Here is a 21275-nt window from a genome sequence, read left to right as displayed (position 1 = left end):
CTGAGGAGGAATTTTGGTCCACTCTTCTCTGCAGAATTGTTTTAATTCAATCACGGATGGTTTTCCAGCCTCTGAGACATTCAGAGGTCGACTTGCTGGTGTTTTTCAAATTGTTGTCCTGCTGCATAACCAAAGTGTGTTTCAGCTTGAGGACACAAACTGATGGTCGGAAATTCTCCTTCAGGATTTTCTGGTAGAGATCAAAATTCATGGTTTCATCAATTACAGCATCGAAGCAGCCCCAGACCATCACACTACCACCGCCATGTCTGACTGTTGCTGTGATGTTCTTCTGTGTTAGTTTTAGAGCAGATGTAACAGGACTCAGACCTTTCAAAAAGTTCAGTTTTCTCATCAGTCCACAGAATATTTTTCCAAAAGTCTCCCAGATCATCAAGATGGTTTTTTTTTTTTGGCAACTATGAGATGAGCCTTTATGTACCGTTTGATCAGCAGTGGTTTTCGTCTTGGAACTCTCCCATGGATGCCATTTTTTTCTGTTTTATTGTTGAATCATGGACTCCGACCTTAACTGAGACAAGTGAGACCTGCAGTTCTGTAATGTTGTTCTGGGGTCTTTTGTGAGCTCTTGGAGTAATTTGGGGAAGGTTCACCACTGTTCTGAGTTTTGCTTTTTGTCTATAACAGCTCTCACCGTGGTTCACTGGAGTCCCAAAACCTTAGAAATGTCTTTGTTTCTCAACTGTTTTTAGATTGTGACAGGATGTGTTTTGGTGTCATGTAGTCTGTTTCACTTTTTCACACAGGTTTTATTTAAAATATTTGTTGATTCAACAGGTCTGGCAGTAATCAGGCCTGAGTGTGGCTAGTGAAATTAAATTCAGTTTTCCAAAAGCTGTGGATAATCACAGTCTCTTCATGATTCAACAAGAGGGGCAATTACTTTTTCACACAGGGCCAGGTAGGTTTAGAAGCTTTGTTTCCCTCAATAAATGAAATAAAAAATTACATTTTGTATTCCCTCTGGGTATCTTTCTCTAACATAAAAAAATTGGTTAATGATTTCAAACATATAAGAATTACAAATATGCAAAAAAAAAGGGGGGTGGGGGGTAATAGAAAATTCCTTTTTCACAGCACTTTAAAGCTTGTTATGCTTGTAAATAATGCTTAAGCGTAACATTATTCATGTTCATGGCTCTACTTAAAATCAGTTAGTTAAAATCATCATCAACCATCATCATATCTGCAATTTTACTGCATCATATAGAAATTTCTTAATCCATCCTAATATTGGCTGATTTTTGTGTGCCTGAAGTGGGGCAACACATGGAAAGATTAGTGTTTGTAGGATGCATGTTTGACCTCAAAGCAGCAGCTCACTATAAGATTAAGTCAAGTGTGACGGCTACAGAAGGAAATAAACAGATGCACAATACAGATAAGCACCTGATATAACTGTATTACATGAAACGTGAACAACAGAAAAAGAGGAAGTGAGATCTACATAGCAGAGTTATGAAAGTTTTGTATTCTGCTTTCGGTTTTTTTATTTATTTAGTTAAGTTTAACCAGTTTCACTAGGTTTGGGTTAATATCCATTTTGCATACATAAACTAGGATAATAATAAAGTCGTCATTTGTGTTTCTGTGTTTAACTAATCAATTTAGTTAAACTCATTTTGCTGCCGTATGACCAAAAGCCACACTTTTTAATTCTGATTAGTCTCCTTCGGATGCTATTATCTTGTTTTGTGTTTTGTTTTGTTCTCTTCTAGCCTCTCTTTTTGCTTAGAAAAATTGTGCGCAGTTTAATGCTTTATCATTATTATCGTTTCAGCGTTTTATTGTGAAAATACATGTCTTTTACGTGGAAGTGACGTTTGAGGTTCGGCTTTGATAAGTTAGTGAACGTTAGCCTGTTGTATTACCGGAAGCTGAGTGTTTACATGCTTACTGTACGTTTATTCAGTCCAAATCTCGACGAAATTGACATAAAACAGCTTCAAATACACATAGAAGCGCACCAAAATATTAATATCCACCATTCATTTTATAATTAGCCTACTGGGTTTAATTTTCATATAAACGGAATTTTGTTTTTGAAAACTAAAACCGGATGTATTTATCCTTCCTGGCTGACTCGACAGCCTTACTTGACGGCTTGGACCTCCGTCACAATTAGTTGCCTTGAAGTCGTTTGGGGTGTGCGCGCTATACTGACAAAGTATTTTGCATTTGTCCTCCCGGCCTGAAAATGCTCTCCTACATCATTGGCGTGAGTATACATCAATGGAAAATTATCAGGGTGCTTTTACGCCAGCTAATTTGCATGCATTAGCTCGGTTAATATTCGCTAACATTCAGTTTTTCCCCAGCTAAGTTATCCTGAGCGCTGTTTCGGGCCTGCCCACAGGAATCTTCATGACTCACTTCTCCCTGTTGCTGTCTGTGTTAAACAAAAAAACAAAAACCCGACTTAATCCAGGCAACGCCCCGCAGGGTACTCAGACAGCTGGTAGCTAATGCTAGGAGTTGGTGGTCTGAGTCATTCTCCCACGTTTGACCTTTTATCGCAGTTGATCCGAGGTGGCTTTGACAGCATCATCAACCTCATCTTCAGGCTGCTCTTCCAAAAGAAGAGACCTGCCATCACCTTAGAGGACCCCAACATTAAGTATGCACTGCGCCTGATAGATAAAGAGGTAACCGCTCAAACGCTGCACACTTGAGTGCTTGCAGAATGAAACTTGTCTGCAAACGCAGCAGATGCGTTCACGCTCACTGCTCTGTCTGTTTCTTGTTTGTTTTTTTTAAAGATTGTCAGCCATGACACAAGAAAGTTCCGCTTTGCACTGCCATCCCCTGAACACGTCCTTGGTCTCCCTATTGGTAAGTGTGCGCACTCACGCATATCATCACTGCCGGAGGTTTGACTGCATATCTCAAAATCTGTTCTAGCTCCTTTCCTTCTCTGTTTAAGCTAGTTTTCTTCTGATTGGCCACCCCTGGTTAACAGACGGTTTAAACAGCTGACGTAGTGCCCATTTGGAGATAGGGAATGGCAATGCATTCTGCGTAGTTCATGCCAAACCGAAACGAAGTTAGATGCCAGCAGGTGATAAGGAGGAAGACCCCTAAACCTGTGATACAAACTGAATGTAAACGAAAAGGCAAAGCAGTGTTATTAGGAGGGGCTGATATGTGAGCACAAACTGTCACTTTATTTTTAGGAGGTACAGTTTCTCAAGTTGCCTAGTGTTTTGTTAAAAAAGCTGTTTGTGGTGAGCGCCTAAACCTCAGACAACTTAAGAATTGTGCATGGCTTCAAGCTCACATTCAGACTTGTTAGACTCGGCCATGCTCTCTCAGCTGCTGAGCCATGGCTCTGTGACACATGCATCACTTACCCTTAACCTTCTTAACCTGGCATCCAATTATGTGGACATCACATTTTGGGTTGTCTAGACCAAAATACTAAATTTTCCTCTACAAGGGCCTGATTTCCACTTACGAGGACATTATACTGCCTCTGTTTATCAAAATTTAAAACGAATGTCTTTATATGTGGCTCTCAATTTTCTTAGAAACAAAAATAGGGTAAAAAAAAATTTTTTTAAATCCGGTGATTCTTTGTTTGTACATTCATCGGGTCCCAATATTCCCAAATATCAAAGCGAAATTAGGAATGCATGCCATGGAAGAGTTCAGGTCTTAGGAGGTTAAAGACACTCTATACAATTGATTTGAGTTCATATTTAATACTTTTCTGTAATATTTTCTCTTTTTCAACGTTGTGTTGAACACATTTATAAAGCACACCTTTTTATTTGACATTTATAATTGCGCTGTAATGACAACCCTGCATGCTTTGTTTTGTAGCTGGACTAAACTGTGATGAGAATGTTAAAAATAAGTCGTTCAGATGTGAAGCAGTTTCATGTCTTTTATTACTGCTCAATGTTTTGTTACAGCACTTCATGTTATAGTGCTGCAGCAGGTGCAGGAGCTTGTAGTGCCTTTGTTCTGCATCGATGTCGGTCAGAGGTATCCACGGTAGGGCTGCTCGATTATGGCAAAAATGATAATCACGATTATTTTCACTGAAATTGAGATCTCGATTATTTGACGATATTTATTTAACCCTTTAAGACCTACTATAGAACCAAGTCCGCCAGAGCTTATATTATTTTTTTACATGTTGTAGTGCCATTTGTGGGAGCATTTCAAGTTGCTATACAACTGTTATAGCCCATATTTTAATAATATGTATGCATTAAGTCCATAGTAACTACATTAATTGCAAAAAAAGTGCAATAAACTACAAAAAAAATTGAAAATTGTTTTTGTTTTTGTTTTTTAACATATATTTCTACTTGGAGAAATATATGTTAATTTCTACTAGTTTACAACAACAGGAAATTTATTTTGAGTGTCTTCATAGTTTTATTTTGGAGATACAGCAATTTTTATATACTGCAGGAAAAACAAAAAAACAATCCTATGATGCAAATTTGCAAAGAAAACAGCAGGTGCATCAAAATAAACTATTTCCAGCAGTGCAATTCGAGTTCTAAGCATCCCAGAAACTATTCAGAAAAGTCAAACATGACCAGTATAGGCTTTTAAGGCCTACAAGTAAAAAAAAAACCCTACATTTTCCGCGAAAATTACATCACTTCCGGTTTCGGGCAGGAAATGGCGGACATGTGATAGTTAGCGGTGACGTCTGTTTCAATGTGCGAAGTGTTACGAACAGCTGATCGGATCGGCAAAGCGTGTTTCTGGAATATTATGTTTTTGTTCCTGCAAGTGCTTTTTATGCAATTTATGTGGAAGGAAACCGTGACCGAGGACAAGCTGATGGCATAAGATGTAAGTTTCATATGCAAAACAAATTATTGCGCTAGCTTACACGGTTCAGGTTCTACAGGGATTTAAAAATAGTTACACAAAACAGAGCGTGCTGCTCTGACGGCTTTAAAGGGTTAACAATAACAATGTATTGAATAATGACTTTAAAAAATAATATAAAATAGTGTGCAACACCACTGAAGTTTTTTTTTTTTACCTCTCTTTTCAACCAATGGCAGTCACTCTCCTCTCCAAATAACTTCTGCTTAGCTTTTCCCTCGGGTCCTCTTAATCAGCGGTCTCCAACCTTTTTTGCGCCACGGACCGGTTTATGCCCGACAATATTTTCACGGACCGGCCTTTAAGGTGTCGCGGATAAATGAGGGAGGGGCTAATAATTGGCTCAGTCATTTTTAATGATCGTTGAAAGCCCAGATCGTAATCGTGATTAAAATTCGATTAATTGAGCAGCCCTAATCCACGGTGACTACTGTGTGTCTGAGGTGTTACGCTGTTGCTGCTTCCATATATTTCATCATCAACTTGGAGTTGCATGAACCTCAGTCCCATAATGGGGCGATCGTGGCTCAGGAGTTGGCAGTTCGTCTTGTAATCAGAAGGTTGCCGGTGTGAGCCCTGGCTCCGACAGTCTCTGTCATTGTGTCCCTGAGCAAGATACTTCACCCGTTGCCTACTGGTGGTCAGAGGGCCTGTGTCTGGCAGCCTCGCCCCAGGGCAGCTGTGGCTAAGATGTGGCTTGCAAGTGTGTGTGAATGTGTGAATGACTGATAACTTAGCTCAAAGAGTTGGCAGTTCGTCTCGTAACCAGAAGGTTGCTGGTTCGAGCCAAGTTGTGTCCTTGGGCAAGACACTTCACCTACTGCCTACTGGTGATGGCCAGATGGCAGCCTCGCTTCTGTCTGTCAGTCTGTGGCTACAACTGTAGCTGCCTCCACCAGTGTGTGAATGTGAGAGTGAATGAATAGTGGAATTGTACAGCCCCGAAAAGTGCTATATAAATGCAATCCATTATTATTATTATTATTATTATTGAGTGTGTGTAAAGCGCTTTGGGGTCCTTAGGGACTAGTAAAGCGCTATACAAATACAGGCCATTTACCATAATGCATTGCATTGGTGACGTCACAATCCTGAGGTCTATTAGAGATATCCCCTCTCACAGTTACAGAGCCTTTAAAGCAGGAAATACTTGCTGTAATGGTGAATTATCATTGTTTGAGTCACATAGTATGAAATGGGTGACGTTGATGGTAAGTACGTGTTTGTTTTCGTCTTCAGGGCAGCACATCTATCTCTCAGCAAAGATAGACGGGAAGCTTGTCGTCCGTCCGTACACACCAGTGTCCAGCGATGACGACAAAGGTTTTGTGGACCTGGTGGTGAAGGTAAAGATTTAAGGAAGGTTGTTTTCATGTGCATTTTAGTTTTTATATATGAAGGTGTTGATTGTTTCACATGAATTCCTCCATTTGTTTCAGATTTACTTTAAAGACATTAATCCAAAATTCCCAGAGGGCGGGAAGATGAGTCAGTACTTGGAGAGCCTCAGGATCAACGACACAATTGACTTCAGAGGACCCAGCGGCTTACTCGTTTACAAGGGCAAAGGTGAGCAGCATAACTGAACACAGTAGGTGAATCAGCTTTATCAGCTTGGTTTAATACTCTCACTTTGCATCTGCAGGTGTTTTTGCCATTCAGCCTGATAAAAAGTCCCCAGCTGAGATGAAGACTGCCAAGCATTTGGGCATGATCGCTGGAGGCACAGGTGAGGGAGCTGTTCAGTGTCAGGACCGAGGGTGGTTTTTTTCATTTGTTTGACTCAGGTGGTGTTTGTTTTTAGGGCTGATGCTGCTTATTAGTAATAAAGGTGTTTATCATTAGTTGAAGATGGAGTCTTGATGTCTAAATTTTTACAAAACTCCAACACAAATCATTCAACAAAGTGTTATTTGGACATGTGGACAGTTTCTGTAGATATTATAAGTTGAGTAGGTGTTACTCATGCAACCAGATACTATAGAGTGGTCAGCATTGACCACCACAGAGAGAGCGAGGCAGCTGCATTGGAGCCACAGTAATGAAATAATAACTGTTAAGGTAATTGGGGGAGTATGAATGTCAGATCTGATAAGTGTTTGAGCCAAAGTTTCCACTGCATCAGTGAAGTCATAACTCGATGTTGGGTAAAGTGGTCTGGCTCACTGCTCACCTCTGTGCCAACAGTGCTCGGCTGAAAAAATGGCATTTGTATGGATTGAATTTGGTGCCACAGAAATCTCTTAAGATATTAATTTAGCGTTCTTTGGTCTGCTCCCTTACTGCCACATCAGACAGTTCCACATATTTAGTTATTGTTTTATTTTTCCGCCTTTTTTTTTTTTTTTTTTTTTTTTTATGCAACCCAGAATAGATTTGTCTTCTGCTAGTCTCCAACCAGAGACATGTTAGACTAATGTGCAAACACTGACCTGGGAGATGCTGACATGTAATGTAGCATTAAAGGTTATAAAAGCCATTTTTACAACCTTTTCTAAATACGATGACATTTTTTCCCCTTCCTCTGTGCTCTATTTGTTCCAAAGTTTATTTGGGCTGTTTGCTCATCATCCACACAGGCGTTACACACTGTAGGGTCTTTACTTTAAAGTACGAAGTGCCTTTTAAGTATCTTTTGTTCTTTAAGTTGATAAAAACGCCTGAATTGAATTGCGTTGGAGAGGTTTAGGTTTGGTAAATTTGTATAAATTCTAACTAAAGTTATGCTTTTAGAAACATTTCATTTAATCGAACTTGGAGGTCCGACTGTGACCAAAGCACACATACAGCCCTGTATTTAAAGGAGCTCTGTTAATGTAACCTGAGCCTGTGCTGGGTGTTATTACAGGCATCACTCCCATGCTGCAGCTCGTCACAGCAATAATGAAAGATCCTGATGACAAAACGGTGTGTCACCTGCTGTTTGCCAACCAGGTGAGTTTTATGAACCACAATCTAATGTTTGCAGTCAGGAGGATATTTACTATGTGATAACATTTGACCTGGACTGGAGTATAAATTTGTGTTCACGCAGTAGTTTAAAAATATCGTCTCTTCCCGTGTTCAGACTGAGAAAGACATCCTTCTGCGACCGGAGCTGGAAGATATTCAGGTCAGCCACCCGGACCGGTTCAAGCTGTGGTTCACCGTCGACAGAGCACCTGAAAGTGAGTCCTCCAACAGCAACCACCTTCACATGTGAACTTTAACTATTTCAGACAGGAACTATTTCCAGTTTTTGTACACATCTTCTCATTACCCCGGTTTATTAGCTGCAGTAATCGCCCACTAGCACAGTCCATGATATTACATGGATGTTTGTATTTGTATTGGCAGGTTGAAGACAGACTGTTTACCTGACAGGTGTAAGAAAGAATGTAATCTTAGAAAGTTAATTGCATATGAAAATGACTATTATGTCTTGTAATGTGAGAGCATCTATGAAGTATTAGTACTCTTGCACGTTCTCAAAATGTGACGCAGCAGGCTAAAGTCAAATTTTAAACTTTTTATGTACTTTGTATGCATCCTACATTTCAAAACTTCTACATTAATGTGCAAAAACAGATTGAATTTTTCTGTGTTCTTTGAATTTTTGCGGTCTAGTTTTTAACTTCTGATATAAAAACTCAATCGATCACAGTTCATACACAGTTATCACCGCAGGCTAAATACGGAAAAAGGTCACCAGCATCACTGAGGGCAAATTTCAATGGGTGAGTGGCCACAACGAGGCCGAGAGGTTTGCTGGTTCATTTGTGGTTATGCATGAGAAATTGTTCAATGTTCTTTGGTCGCAGTGAAGGATCACGTATTTGTTGTCACCAGGAAGTTGTATATCATTGCTGGATAAGAATCATTTTTAGTTAACAACAACAAAAAAATGTCCAGTACGTGGTTTTAATGTGAGAAATGATCAAGCTAGTAGTTTTGTTCAGCAGAGTCAAACATCAGAACTGAAAACAAGCAAGCAAGCATGCTACCTGTGAATGTGTTAACCACTAATCTATAGATTGAAACATGATTATACAAATATTGATTCGTTTTATAATCAGTGATGTTATTAATTGAATTTTCTGGGTTAAGGAAAATCTCAGGCTTACAGGAAGGTTTTTTTAAAATCTTGGATAATTATTGCTGATTTTGCACCAAAAAGATTACATTTTTAATATCCTGGTAAAATATAGGTTCATTTTTTGATAGTGGTTCAAAATACACGCTTAGCAGGAAAAAAGGCCAGAGAGAGAGAGAGAGAGAGAGATATCTCCAGCTGATCCAGCTGATCCAGCTGATCCAGCTGAAACTATAAGCTTGATCGAAGTTTTAAGACTAATCTTAAAAGTAGAGTGTGTTAGAAATTCAGGACCTTGTATGTGAGGAGAAGGATTTTAAATCTTAAATTAAACAGGGAGCTGTCCTTCTACTCCCAGCTAGTACTCACTGCATCCAGCTTTTCATCTTTAAAAAAAACCCCTGATTATAATGAATTACAATAGTCCAGCCTTTTTTTTTTCTTTCCTTAATTACTCTGAGACGATGTTTTTAATTGTAGTAATATTGCACATATGAATTAAGGCAGTCCCTTATATATGTTTAATGTGCATGCTGAAGGACCTAACCTGATCAAAAATGACTTAAACTCCTCATGGTGTTACTGGAGGCCAGCGTAATGCCATCTAAGGCTACGTTCACACTGCAGGCGAAAGCGCATCAAATCCGATTTTTTTGGACCCTATGCGACCCATATCCGATCATGGTATGACAGTGTGAACGGCACAAATCCGATCTGGTTCACTTTCGTATGTGGTACTGAATCCGATACATATCCGATGTTTTAGAAAGCGACTGCTGTGTGAACGGTCATGTCGCATTAAATCCGTCTTTTACGTCACTGACACAAGACAGATGCCGATTATCAGCCCCGGAGAAGACATCGCGAACGCCTCCTGGCCATTCGGTATAGATGTCAGTGAAACGTGAACATTTTATTTGTACTGTATAATCTGCAACTATCCTTTGAAGCACCGCTCCTCTAAAACAGCAATAAGCATAATTATTAGGTTATTTACATTATTATGTAAATAACAAAATAACTTGAAGCAAAAATTGGGAAAGGTAAAGTCCGAAGTCTTTATATTATGGGGCATGGGGCGACAGTGGCTCAGGGGGTTGGGAAGCGTATCTGTAACCGGAAGGTCGCCGGTTCAATCCCCGGGCTCTCTGTCCTGGTCGTTGTGTCCTTGGGCAAGACACTTTACCCTACTGCCTACTGGTGTTGGCCAGAGGGGCTGATGGCGCGATATGGCAGCCTCGCTTCTGTCAGTCTGCCCCAGGGCGTGAATGTGAGAGTGAATGAATAGTGGCATTGTAAAGCGCTTTGGGTGCCTTGAAAAGCGCTATATAAATCCAATCCATTATTATTATTAAGGGCCATCAGTCATACAATATTGTTTGGTCTGAGTCTAAACAGAGCGTGTTGTGTGTAACGTCTTCTTTTGCGCATGCGGGCCGCTTTGAGCGTTCACACTAGAGCGCCTTTGCTGTCACATTTTATTTGTAGTGTGAACAAGCAGACAAAATCGGATTTGATCAAAAAAATCGGAATTGAGCATTAAGACCTGCAGTGTGAACGTAGCCTAAGGTAAATATCTGCTTAGACACTGGTTATGTTTGACTTTTAAGAACCAAGCACAATAACCACAGTTGTTACTGTATCTGAGTGGTGGCTTGTACAGGCTGTAATGATATGACAGATAAAGTTGCTCTTATAGATGGTCACCAGTAGGTGTCGCTGCTGAATACTGAAAATGCCCCACTTTGCACCCTTTAATTCTGAGCAGCATTTTAACCTCAGGCTTTTCTGTCTTTCAGACTGGGAGTACAGCAAAGGCTTCATCAGTGAAGACATGGTGAGGGAACACCTGCCGCCTCCCAGCAACGAGACCCTCATCCTGATGTGCGGACCTCCACCGATGATCCAGTTTGCCTGCAACCCTAACCTGGATAAAGTCGGCCATGCCGACAGCCGCAGGTTCACATTTTAGACATCGTCCATCCAGTTGTCTTTTTTTTTTTTTCCTTACCCTGAAAGCATTAAAGCTGTCATATTTACAGTGGGTATTGCACTATATTTAAATATGACATATTTATCATGCAAGAGAATCACAGCTTGGACCAATTCTTGTATGTTTGGTAGGAGGTTGTGAATGTGTAGGGGGAAATGGGATGTGAAATAAGGATTTTATGATAGGATATGAAGTTTCCGGATGTTTGGCTTGAAAATGACTTCTTTGGTTTTACTAGAAGACTCGAGGTTTACTGGCTGTTTTTTCTGAGTGCCTTAAACACCTGCAAAGATTTTATTGAATGCACGCCACAAGAATTGTGATCACTCACTTCAATACAGAATAATAGATTATTCCGTTATGGGTGTTGGGAACGTGTTACAAGTCTATACCTGTTGCTTATCTGTTGTCACGCAAGACGTGTTGTGATTTGTCAAACACAGCGTGGTTACTGATTTGTTTTCTGAAAGTGTGGAAAAAGTGGCTGCTTGTGTTTATGGATCATAAAGCAACAATGCTGTTGAACTATTGGTGTTTTGATCATCGTTTCTGAATCATGTTGGTCACAAGTGGATTTTAGCTTCTACCATGATTAAGTGAAGACACTTTCTGCAGGGAAAAAGAAATGCATTTATTAACAAAACATTTTAAAAACAGAATAAAACCACAAATGGTATGTGTGAGCAGAGATTTGTCCATTTTCTTTTAAGGAAAGATTGACTGCAGTCTGCATTGAGGCAGGGATCGGATGTTAATAGAGTTGAATATCCAGCCTTCCTGCAGGCTGCATTAAACTGTATCTGAAACAGAAGAGCTGGACACTTCAGGGAAACACACTCATGTGTGTACGGTTAATGTGACACTCCAGTCAGCCAGGCGCTGATTAGCTTAGACTGTAAACAAGAGGAAGCAGATGGCTCCCTAACTCACATGACCTTTATTTAAACTGTGCGAAAACAAAAATAAGCAGTAATTTTTATTTTTTTAAAAAGAATGTCCTTCTTTACTAAGCTAGTAGGCATGGGCATACACTGGCTAAAATATATTGGTCTCCAGGAACTATTCGAGTAGTCTTTGATGCTTACTCACTTTATCTAAAGTCATCTTTGGCTTTCTAAATTTCTCCCATTTGACAGTAACATCTAATCTCTCAGTCATTAATGTTTTTAGGTGTGCTTCTTCCGCTGGGAAAATATATATTAAGACTGAGAAGACCATTTGATATTAATGGGTTTTGTTTGTTTTTTTAAAAGACCATCCCTACTAGTTTAGCGGTGAACAGTGATTTCCTTGAGCCAGGTGTGCCTGTTCCCCCATTCCCAGTCTATAATATCACACGTTGTAGCATAACAGTGCCCTCACGGTTCTAACTGATAGTGTAAGCACATAGCTTAACATCCATAGATACTAGTAGCTTGATCTGTTATGAGGTGGTGGTGCTCACAGTAAAAAATAGCCACAGCACTTCGTCCAGCATTGGTGCCCCAGAGAGCCTGGATACAAATCAGGATTTGAAGAAAGTAATTTTTCAAAAAGCCTTCAGCTTGCACAACGCTCAACTGGGTCAAAATGCAATTCTGTGAGCACCACACACAAAAATGCTGCTCGCCCTGCCTCACTCGATTTCTGTGAGGCATCAATTTTAACATGTGTTCAAATAAAATCATAACCTTGAATGTAAGCACTTCTCACAAACAGAATCAGTGAACACAACTGAAGACAAGCCCTTTCAAATACGGGCTGAAACACACAAAGTTTAAAATCACCGAATACTGAAAAACAAAGGCATGAGTGACAAAATTCATAAAGAGGTATGTTAATTTGAGAACACTTTGCATTTTCAGTTCACATGTTACATTTTGGACAGCTTCAATAAATATAGATGTGTACATGTGAAAGATGGAAATATTGTTAGTCTGACATGTTCTCTTACAAAAGCTGATCAGCGGTAGAGAGAGATAGACCACAGGATGAAGTTTGCACAGTTCGTTCTTTTTCCATGAAGCTTGCGGAGCTCTGATATCAGATGTTTGAGTTACTGTGCATTTCTGAGGGATCATACTCTGGAGGGCACGCCGACACTTCCCGGAAAAACACGTCATCCTTCAGCATGCTCTGAAACACAGGAGCACAGAAAAGCGTTCAGTGTAGTCGATGGACAGCGTGTTCTGTGTGATCACACCGGAGCAGGTCAGCTTCTCACCGTCAGATTGTTGATTCCCTCAGAAAAGGCTCCTATCTGTCTGACGGTTCCTTCAGAGTCCTCCATCTGTGAAAAGTGACAGAATCAACTCAAATTCACTTAAAAACAAAACTAATTTATTGTGTTACAAATAAGTGTAACTGGGAAAGTGTGTACCTGTTCCAGGTGCTCAAGGTTATCCTCGTAGATCTGGGCGCTAGTCTGGAAGCTGCTGTTTTTTGGCATTTCCACATTCATGGGGCACACGTACTCCTCACCGTCGTCCTGACGTTTCTTCCTCAGAGTGCCAAAACCTCCAAACGACAAGCGCCTCGGCTGAAGGAGGATAAAGGACACAATTAGCAGATGGCCAGCTCGTAACATGAGCGTTTGCTGTATTTACTACAAGCCTCATTCACCCACACATCACATTTAACATTCACACTCCAATAAATGCATCAGGGAGAACTCAGGGTTCAGCATCTTGCCCAAGTATACTTCAGGCTAGAGGAGCTGGGGATTGAACTGCCGACCTTCCAAGTAGCAGACAAGCTCATTCATGTCCTGAGAAACAGCTACTTTATTTAAAAGTATTATTAGTGTTGGGAAACTCTACTGGGCTTAACGCTTTGATATTTATGGGAACAGAGCTTATTTACTTTCTCATTTAGATGCTTCTCTTTTAAAAGGTTTGCCGACCGTATGCAGGAGATTAATATAAAAGAGACTCTGGGAAAATGAAAGTACTGCTTATTTGATTTATGATCATGCTCTTAATTGCAAGTTTCACATCTTATATGAACATAAAAAAGACAAAGCATGTTATGCTTTAGGGCGTGGCTACTCTATGATTGACAAGAGGCTACTAAGTGTGGAATAGCTTCAGTTTCACCATCCATGCTTTAAATACAGCCTGCTGTCCAAAGAGGTGAAAAAACACAGAAGTTCAGATCTGTAAGAATTGAGAGGCTTTTTTTTTTTGCTAGGTTTACTTTTTTACTTTTGGTTTGCCAGTTTTGGTACCGCTGATCTGTTTAGAGTCTGCAATAATGATAAGTTCCTCTCTGTAGCAGGGAGGGTTTGTTGTGAAACAGCGTGCAGTTACCTTGACCTTGGCCGTTGCTGTGAGGACAATGTAGTCTGGGTTTTCCAGACAGTCCTGTTTGAGCCGCTGCGCTTCGGAGCCAATGAGCAGGTGGAAATGGGTGGCCAGGTGGCGTCTCAGCAGGGTTTTGTTGGGAGGAATGTTGAGCAGAAGGGCGAGAGCTTCCACATTGAATCGAGGCTCCAACACCTTCAGAACAGGCAGATGAAACATCGCGGTGCAAGGTCAAAAAAATAAAAATGTATGTATGAATGACGTAGAGCAGCAGAGGGGACTTAATCATTATTATTTGTTAAAAGACAGAAGCTTAAAGTCAGAAGTTCACCGTGTGCTCTTTGCTAGTGAAGTAATAAACAGACAGCCTGACATGTAAATGATTGCAGTTGCTTTAAAGACAGTTCACCTCAATTATGTCCCAGTCGTGAAGTCTTTCCCTTTGCTTTGAGTAGTCTTGTATAGGAATTATTTTCCGATGCAGTTATGCAAAGTATATCACAAGAAAGAATCAATTCTCCTGCGATGAAATGCACAAACTAATGAGACTGAAGGCATCTAAACATTTATGACATCCCTCTCAGCTGAGCTGTAAGCGTTTCCTTTTAGTTTGTCGGTTCTTAGATACTAGAAAGAAAATAGTTCCTACATGAAACTGCTCATATTTAGGTTTGTGGGTTCTTTTCCCCAGTAACCTTTTAATAACGGCTGCCAAGTTTCTTTGAATGCATTTTCTGCACACTGAGCACCAAAGCAGGCTCCATTTAGTGTGATTATATAAAAGAAATATGCAGCACCAGTGACTTGAGGAAAAATGATCTTAGGTGGAACAGCTTATTCAAACCTGATGAAGGCACTGCTTTTTCAGCTCTTTACAGCCTCTGTTACACATTTCGTGACCTCTAATTTGCAGTTTCCACAGTTTATTCTGTCTCCTGTGTTTATTTTTGTGTATATAATGCTCACCATCAGCCCTCCGTGAACACCACTCCCCCTCAGGTTGGGGGCATATTCCGCCAGGTCCACGGAGCGGAGCCACTCCATCACTCTGTGGTTGGTCCACTGCGAGATCTCTGCTGGTGTGACGTTGCTCTGGACGACGAGGGAAAGAAATTAATAATTAAATTTTAAAAATGACGGGTTTAAAGCAAAAGAGAAGGTTGGGTTGGGACTTCTGCGTGATACCTCATCAGAGGGACGGCGTCTGAGACAGTTGGGGTCGTAAGAGTTGAGGCGGAGGACCTGGATGGCCCTCTTGATGCTGAGGTGATGGAGAACACTGCCAACCTTCAGAGACAGCAGGTCCTCCTGGGATAACAACAAAGAGTTACCACCTACACACGTCACCTGTCGAATGACTTATTCACACAAAAATCAGAAAGAATATTAAAGAACAGCTATTTTTGAACTTTCTAATAAGAGTAAATCTAAAAGCTCTGACGGAGCTCACCACTGTCATGTAGTGCAGCGTGCGTCCATCAATTCGAGCCTCATCAAAGTGACTTTTGTACTGCGGGAGACCGATGTCATCCAGCCATCCTGAAAACAAACAGCCTGTTTGAATCAAAGCTAATGGAGATGATACGTGCAGGCCGTGAGACGACGACACTCACTCGTCACCCAGTTGTGGTCTAGTTTGCCCTTCAGATCTTCTTCTTCTGATCCGACAGCCTGCAGGGCCAGCTGCAGCTTCTTCCTGTGCAGAGGGTGCTTCACGCCCAGCTCCTGAAACATAGTGTGACGTTTATTCTGCCTGTTTTAGTAGAAACTTAGCAAATCGTGTAATTCACATGAAGTGGCATAATTAGACTTGTTTCTTCATTTATTCTTTAAAATAAATATATATATATATATATATATATATATATATATATATATATATAGGTTTATAAGCACTAAAAGTATAAAGATAAAAAAAGAAGATATGAAGATGTATACATCAGAGGTGTGGACTCGAGTCACATGACTTGGACTCGAGTCAGACTCGAGTCATTAATTTTATGACTTTAGACTTGACTTGAAAAAATGTTCTAAGACTTGTGACTTGACTTAGACTTTTACACCAATGACCTGGGACTTGAATTGGACTTGAACCGGTTTACTTGAAAAGACTTGATATTTCACCCCAAATATAAAATTTAACATACATATTATATAGAGATTGAAAATGTGACGTCATTCAGGGGTAAAACCGCAAAGGATTCTGGGAACTCGTGGCAAGAAGTACTAGCGCACGCAGGCTTTTAATTGAAATCAGTTATACAGCGATAAAAAGAAACACAAAAATGGCAAGAAGCTGTTGTATTATTAACTGCAATAGCCGGTCACATGACAGCCACGGGAAGCCGACGGGTAAAGAGATCGGTTGTTATCGGATTACGTCGTTGAAGAGAAATTGTTCGAGCCATGTTTCTGAAGTAACAAAGAGGCGACGGGTGGCCTGGATCGCAGCCATTCAAAGACCAAATATAACGTCCCAGAACACTCCAGCTCACAGGTTAGTCTGCTCCAAGCATTTACACGAAGGTCAGTGTTTTTTAGTAGTTAATACGTCATTTTCATAACATAATTGGTGATATAGGTTACAAGCAAGTCTGGCGCTGAACAGAAATTGTCGCGCTATGCTCCTTTATTTATTGTGCATAAATAGTGAATTGTCCTGACACAATATTGTGTTTCGCTTCTGTTATTATGGTACATTGACAAAAACATATACTTTTATTCACAGGGTAAAACAGGTTTTTTGTATCACTAATTGCCCAGTACGATTACAGCATACAGTATTATTGTCACTGCTACATTTCTGTAACGCGTACCAGAAATTATTTCCACTACTAATTAATTACCGTTGAGCTCAAAGGTCCTATTAATAAACGGTTAACGAATGTGTATTTATGACGACGATTTGTGAGACTGGTAAACTTATGATACGTACGATGGTCTTTCGTTCTACACGGTGCATTTCAAGGTCCTGCACCCATCCGTCGGTAAACTGTACCTGGGCTTGTTGCAGTGACCTGAAGTTACTAAACTTCATGAGTGTGTGCACTCACTCCAAGAACCGTATGATTATAAATATGCATATAAATATGCTACGATGAGATAGCTGACTTCATCTAACTAGCAAATGTTGTCCAGGCTACGTTGGTGATGCAGTTTTTTTTAATATGTATGATATTTTTGTCATGCGATTTTAAAGCTGGTCCTACAAGCGCATCCAAGAATAACATGCGGCTTATCTCAGAACTGTCGGTGAAAATTATTCTTGGAGCTAGGTTTAATTGAGCTGCATTTTAAAGAGGTGCAATTTCACAATTTGTGTATATTTTCCAAGTTCACTATTTTGTCATGTGTTGAGAAAAACACAGATTAAAAAAATTACATGGTCTAATATTTACATTTAGCATAACTGCAACATTCTTTTTTCGTTGTTTTCTTTTCTTTTTTTTTAAAGACTCGAAAGGACTTGAAATTCAAAATTTCAGACTTGTGACTTTACTCGAACTTTTACACCAGTGACTTGAGACTCGACTCTGACTTGCCTGACATTACTTGAGACTTGACTTGAGGATAAAGACTTGAGACTTACTTGAGACTTGCAAAACAATGACTTGGTCCCACCTCTGGTATACATAGACAACATGTTTCTACTGCTGTCACCGTTACCTTCTCTAAGTCATGGTGTGATGCTTGCAGTAATGTTTGTCCTGATTTGATCCAGCTCTGACCCTGCGCGACATAAAACCCGAGGCCCTGCTCATGAAGCCACGCACAAACTTCCTCTTTGCTCCACCGTGAGAAAGGAAGATCAACAGCACTGAGAGGAGAGAGGACGAACATCAGTAAACAGCATTCTTAAAACCCTCAAATGGGAAAAACACTTTGTAGTTTTGCCCTTATATGCAGCAGTTAATAATTAATACAATAACGGTTTACTTATTTTATAATTAAGATGTTCTAAAATGGTTTTTGAACGCCTACATTTGTTTGGTGTCGCGTGACCAGCCGAGTCTGGGGCCGGCTGTAGCTCTGACTCCACCCCTTCTGAACTCCATCTCGGCTGCATCGTCAAGGTTGAAGGAGGTAGAGTGGCTCCTCTTTAACCTGCATTGCAATTACGTTAGAAATGATCAAAGATACATTTCCTCCAGCTCAAACACCGACGACGCGTCGCTGAGTCTTACCTGCCAAAGAATCTCTTGAACCCTTTGGACTTCTTTTTGGTTTCGGGCGAGGACGTTGGAGGCGATTTATCGTGGGATTTCCGTGGAGGAGCACCGGCCAAGTCGAGGTGCTCTGTGCCTTTGTGCGCCGTCTCAGCTGTGAAAGTCAATTACACATGTGAGACTATACAAGCTGGAGCAAGCATGGATGACCCACCACCATGAGCACAGAGATTCCAGAGATCTCTGGATTCAAACAGGACGAAATCAACACAAACTGGAGAAGCATCACACATGCAAACATCTACTCATTTACAAAGTAGTAATGCAAAAGAAATGTAACCTGGAAAAACACTAAAAACGGCATAATTGCAGATGGTTTAATGTCGTGGATAAAAGACAACTGGATATTTTTGTGATAACTTTGATAGAAACACGTCAGAGTAAGCTGCAAGCAAATGGTTGAGAGAAGAAAAAAAGAAATCCCAATAAAGAATAGCCTTTAGTGGTTTCCAACTTTTCTTGCAACTCAGTCTGGTTTTATCTCTTCAGATCTTTGAGATATAAATATTGAAACAGTGAAAGAGAAAACAATTATATTTATAAACTCATAAACATAAGATGTCATGAACAACAGCAACAAAAAAGTTGGGAAACACTCATTTTTCAGGAGAGTGTTTCTATGAAAGACCAGCATGACAAGGATTCATGTAAGATAAATGTTTACATTGTCGTGTCAGTGCTGGCTTCAGTGCATCCAGCTGTCTCACCCACAGCTGCCATGCTGCAGGCCAAAAAGCCACTCTGCTTCACTGTACCTAACACAGGTGCACTGGCACTCCGGTTGCGATCTTCACAATTTACAGAGCCATGAAGGAAACATGAACATAAGTAATAAAATAAAAACACACACATAAACAAATACAGGGGAAAAAAAATCAAATGCCTTCTACAAGATGGCAAAGCTCACCGAGGTTCGGGGCGCTGCCCGTCTGCTTGCCTCCACGTAGTTTGAAGAAGCCCCGGCCAAATGAAGCGCGGGCTTTCTTGGTACCAAAATTCCCCTCGCTTGTGGCATTTCCTTTAGTTGGAGAAGAAGAACTACGTCCTGTTTTATTTAGGCCCTATGAGAAGGGAAAAAAAACATGTAGAGACAGAAGCATTAAAGCACAAATCACAGGAAAAAAGCACCACTAGGTGTCAGAGGAGGACAAGCTTACACAGAGGACCCTGTGACTGGTCCTAATTATTCATAACAAGGAGGATCTACTCTACTACTTAGTACAAAATGTTAAAAAAAAAAGAAATAGTAATGAGTATTTTTGATATAACAATAGAATATATTATTATAGAAATAATAAGTATAACAGTATAATCAGCCAGAGCACATCAGAGATAGCCTTGTCTTACTTGATCAGTGCTGCTGGTTCCAGCTGAGCTGCTTGGTTCTGGGATGTCTAAGGTACTGAAATCACAACAATGAGAATTCAGGCCTCAAGCACAGGCTAAAAAAATGGTTTAATAATCTAGAAATGTTCTTAACATCAAGTAGAAGTAATATTACATAATTAAAATTAAAGTGTTAAAAAAAAAATCAACCAAAAGAAAGGAAAAAATGAAATTTGTGCAGTACAATGCATTAAATTACTATTCTGCTAACCAGCAATTAGCAGCAATTGTTTCACAGAGTCATTTAAATGCGATGTACCTAAAAATTGTTCTGCTTAAAGCCTTTGCTCACTCAAAGTACACCCACACAGGCGTTTTCACATCGGTCCCTTGATTAGACCTTTTATGTCGGCACAAATCTTCGACTCTACTCAGTCCTGTTGTTAATGCTGTGCAGTACAAATTTCACCTTTATTCTTGTTACTGGTAGGGAAACCTGTGTAGCCTCAGATTCCCAACACAGCCATAATAACCTTTACTAACCTCAAAAGTCTAATCACACCGAGGTCTAACGCAGGGATGAAAGAAATTAACTCAAACGACTGAATAATTTCAGCGACAACAGCAAACACTTAACTTTTACACTTTGATGCTGCGTCCCTAAAAGCAAACAGCATCGCCAACACACCACCTTTAGACAATCTAAATTTATTCAAGCTGATGTTTCGCTGATTAGAGAAAGGTTAAAGTTCCCAGACATCACCTAGAAGTAGACTGATATTTGTGCACAAAATGTAAATTACTTCATTTGACCCGTGAAACTAAATAAAGCAGAAAAAGAACGATGTCTTTTAATTACAGCAATCACATGTGGAAGCTTGAGTTTTACCTTCCGGCTGCCTGAAGCTGTCGCTCTCTGTCCAGTTCGTTCATTTCAGAGAGCACCGCTATGCATGGAACAGACTGAGACAACAGATAAAAGCATAATGAAGCAAAAACACTTTCCTAAAGCAGAGCATGCACCGACATCAACAAACAGAACAGCAAGAACCAAAGCTCTGAATTCCTGGCAGAAACAATTTCAGAGTGGGAGGCCAAAACTGAGTTTTTATAAAGGAAGTCCACAGTCTGGGGTTCATCCTGTGTCAGAACTGTTTTGATAGAGGTTGTGTTTACCTCGCCCAAGCCCCTTCCTGCCTCCCCCTCCAACTCCACAGTGATCTGATCAACCTCCATGGCTGCAGAGACCGAGGGATCATCTGGGATATCGTGGTAGTCATCTTCATTCAGCTTCTCTGAGAGAGCAGTGAGGGCAGTCAGCGGGGACACCATAAAGCACAAACCCACCAACATCAGTCTTACCTTTTCAAAGTTCATTGGCAGTGTTAAAAGCATTCCAACATTGTGGATAAAAGTACAAGAAAACAGGGCTTTTGACAGTCAAACGGGCGGTTTTGGGGTGTATTTTGCACTTGAGTTACACATACTTTGACAGTGAGAGA

The 21275-nt window shown here is 40.3% G+C and overlaps 2 protein-coding genes across 5 annotated transcripts in view; one reads left to right on the top strand and one right to left on the bottom strand.

Annotated features, from left to right (window-relative positions):
• The first annotated feature begins 1858 nt into the window (after positions 1 to 1858).
• cyb5r3 (cytochrome b5 reductase 3) lies at positions 1859 to 10988 on the top strand. 2 transcript variants are annotated; one of them, XM_086268183.1, is made up of 9 exons: positions 1859 to 2239; positions 2541 to 2666; positions 2781 to 2853; positions 6115 to 6221; positions 6315 to 6444; positions 6521 to 6604; positions 7724 to 7809; positions 7943 to 8042; positions 10747 to 10988. In XM_086268183.1, exons 1-9 carry the CDS (start codon positions 2219 to 2221, stop codon positions 10917 to 10919), a joined length of 900 nt encoding a protein of 299 aa, XP_086124309.1. In that variant the 5' UTR covers positions 1859 to 2218; the 3' UTR covers positions 10920 to 10988. The 2 variants fall into 2 exon arrangements, with proteins under 2 accessions (XP_086124309.1, XP_086124308.1); XM_086268182.1 differs by lacking the exon at positions 1859 to 2239 and having other exon boundaries at positions 2310 to 2666.
• A 558-nt stretch (positions 10989 to 11546) lies between these two features.
• The window catches only part of ppfibp1a (PPFIA binding protein 1a), a 31538-nt gene continuing 21809 nt past the window's right edge, over positions 11547 to 21275 (bottom strand). For 2 of the 3 annotated variants that reach the window (XM_086268179.1, XM_086268180.1), the window contains exons 11-26: positions 20950 to 21068; positions 20663 to 20736; positions 19795 to 19849; positions 19355 to 19508; positions 19203 to 19235; positions 18406 to 18541; positions 18203 to 18325; positions 17888 to 18038; positions 15835 to 15946; positions 15672 to 15760; positions 15407 to 15529; positions 15188 to 15313; positions 14228 to 14416; positions 13300 to 13458; positions 13144 to 13209; positions 11547 to 13055 (exon numbers count right to left, since the gene is read on the bottom strand). In XM_086268179.1, the coding sequence (XP_086124305.1) occupies positions 12963 to 13055; positions 13144 to 13209; positions 13300 to 13458; positions 14228 to 14416; positions 15188 to 15313; positions 15407 to 15529; positions 15672 to 15760; positions 15835 to 15946; positions 17888 to 18038; positions 18203 to 18325; positions 18406 to 18541; positions 19203 to 19235; positions 19355 to 19508; positions 19795 to 19849; positions 20663 to 20736; positions 20950 to 21068 (1802 nt within the window). In that variant the 3' untranslated portion in view covers positions 11547 to 12962. The remainder of the gene's footprint in view (positions 13056 to 13143; positions 13210 to 13299; positions 13459 to 14227; positions 14417 to 15187; positions 15314 to 15406; positions 15530 to 15671; positions 15761 to 15834; positions 15947 to 17887; positions 18039 to 18202; positions 18326 to 18405; positions 18542 to 19202; positions 19236 to 19354; positions 19509 to 19794; positions 19850 to 20662; positions 20737 to 20949; positions 21069 to 21275) is intronic. The other variant, XM_086268181.1, reaches the window with a different exon arrangement.

Source organism: Aulonocara sp. 'chitande type north' Nkhata Bay, linkage group LG17 (assembly GCF_057382095.1).
Source record: "Aulonocara sp. 'chitande type north' Nkhata Bay isolate Kocher_YH1m ecotype deep benthic linkage group LG17, A_spYH_male_GT1.1, whole genome shotgun sequence".
Classification (NCBI taxonomy): Eukaryota; Metazoa; Chordata; class Actinopteri; order Cichliformes; family Cichlidae; genus Aulonocara; species Aulonocara sp. 'chitande type north' Nkhata Bay.
This window is presented reverse-complemented; position numbering and strand designations above follow the sequence as displayed.

Bases quoted from the DNA above. Each gene is read 5' to 3' on its own strand.
- cyb5r3 (XM_086268182.1), top strand. From the start codon at position 2,487: ATGCTAGGAGTTGGTGGTCTGAGTCATTCTCCCACGTTTGACCTTTTA. The intron at 6,605-7,723 runs GTGAGGGAGCTG...GTGTTATTACAG, and splicing joins CATGATCGCTGGAGGCACAG to GCATCACTCCCATGCTGCAG. The intron at 8,043-10,746 runs GTGAGTCCTCCA...TCTGTCTTTCAG, and splicing joins CGTCGACAGAGCACCTGAAA to ACTGGGAGTACAGCAAAGGC.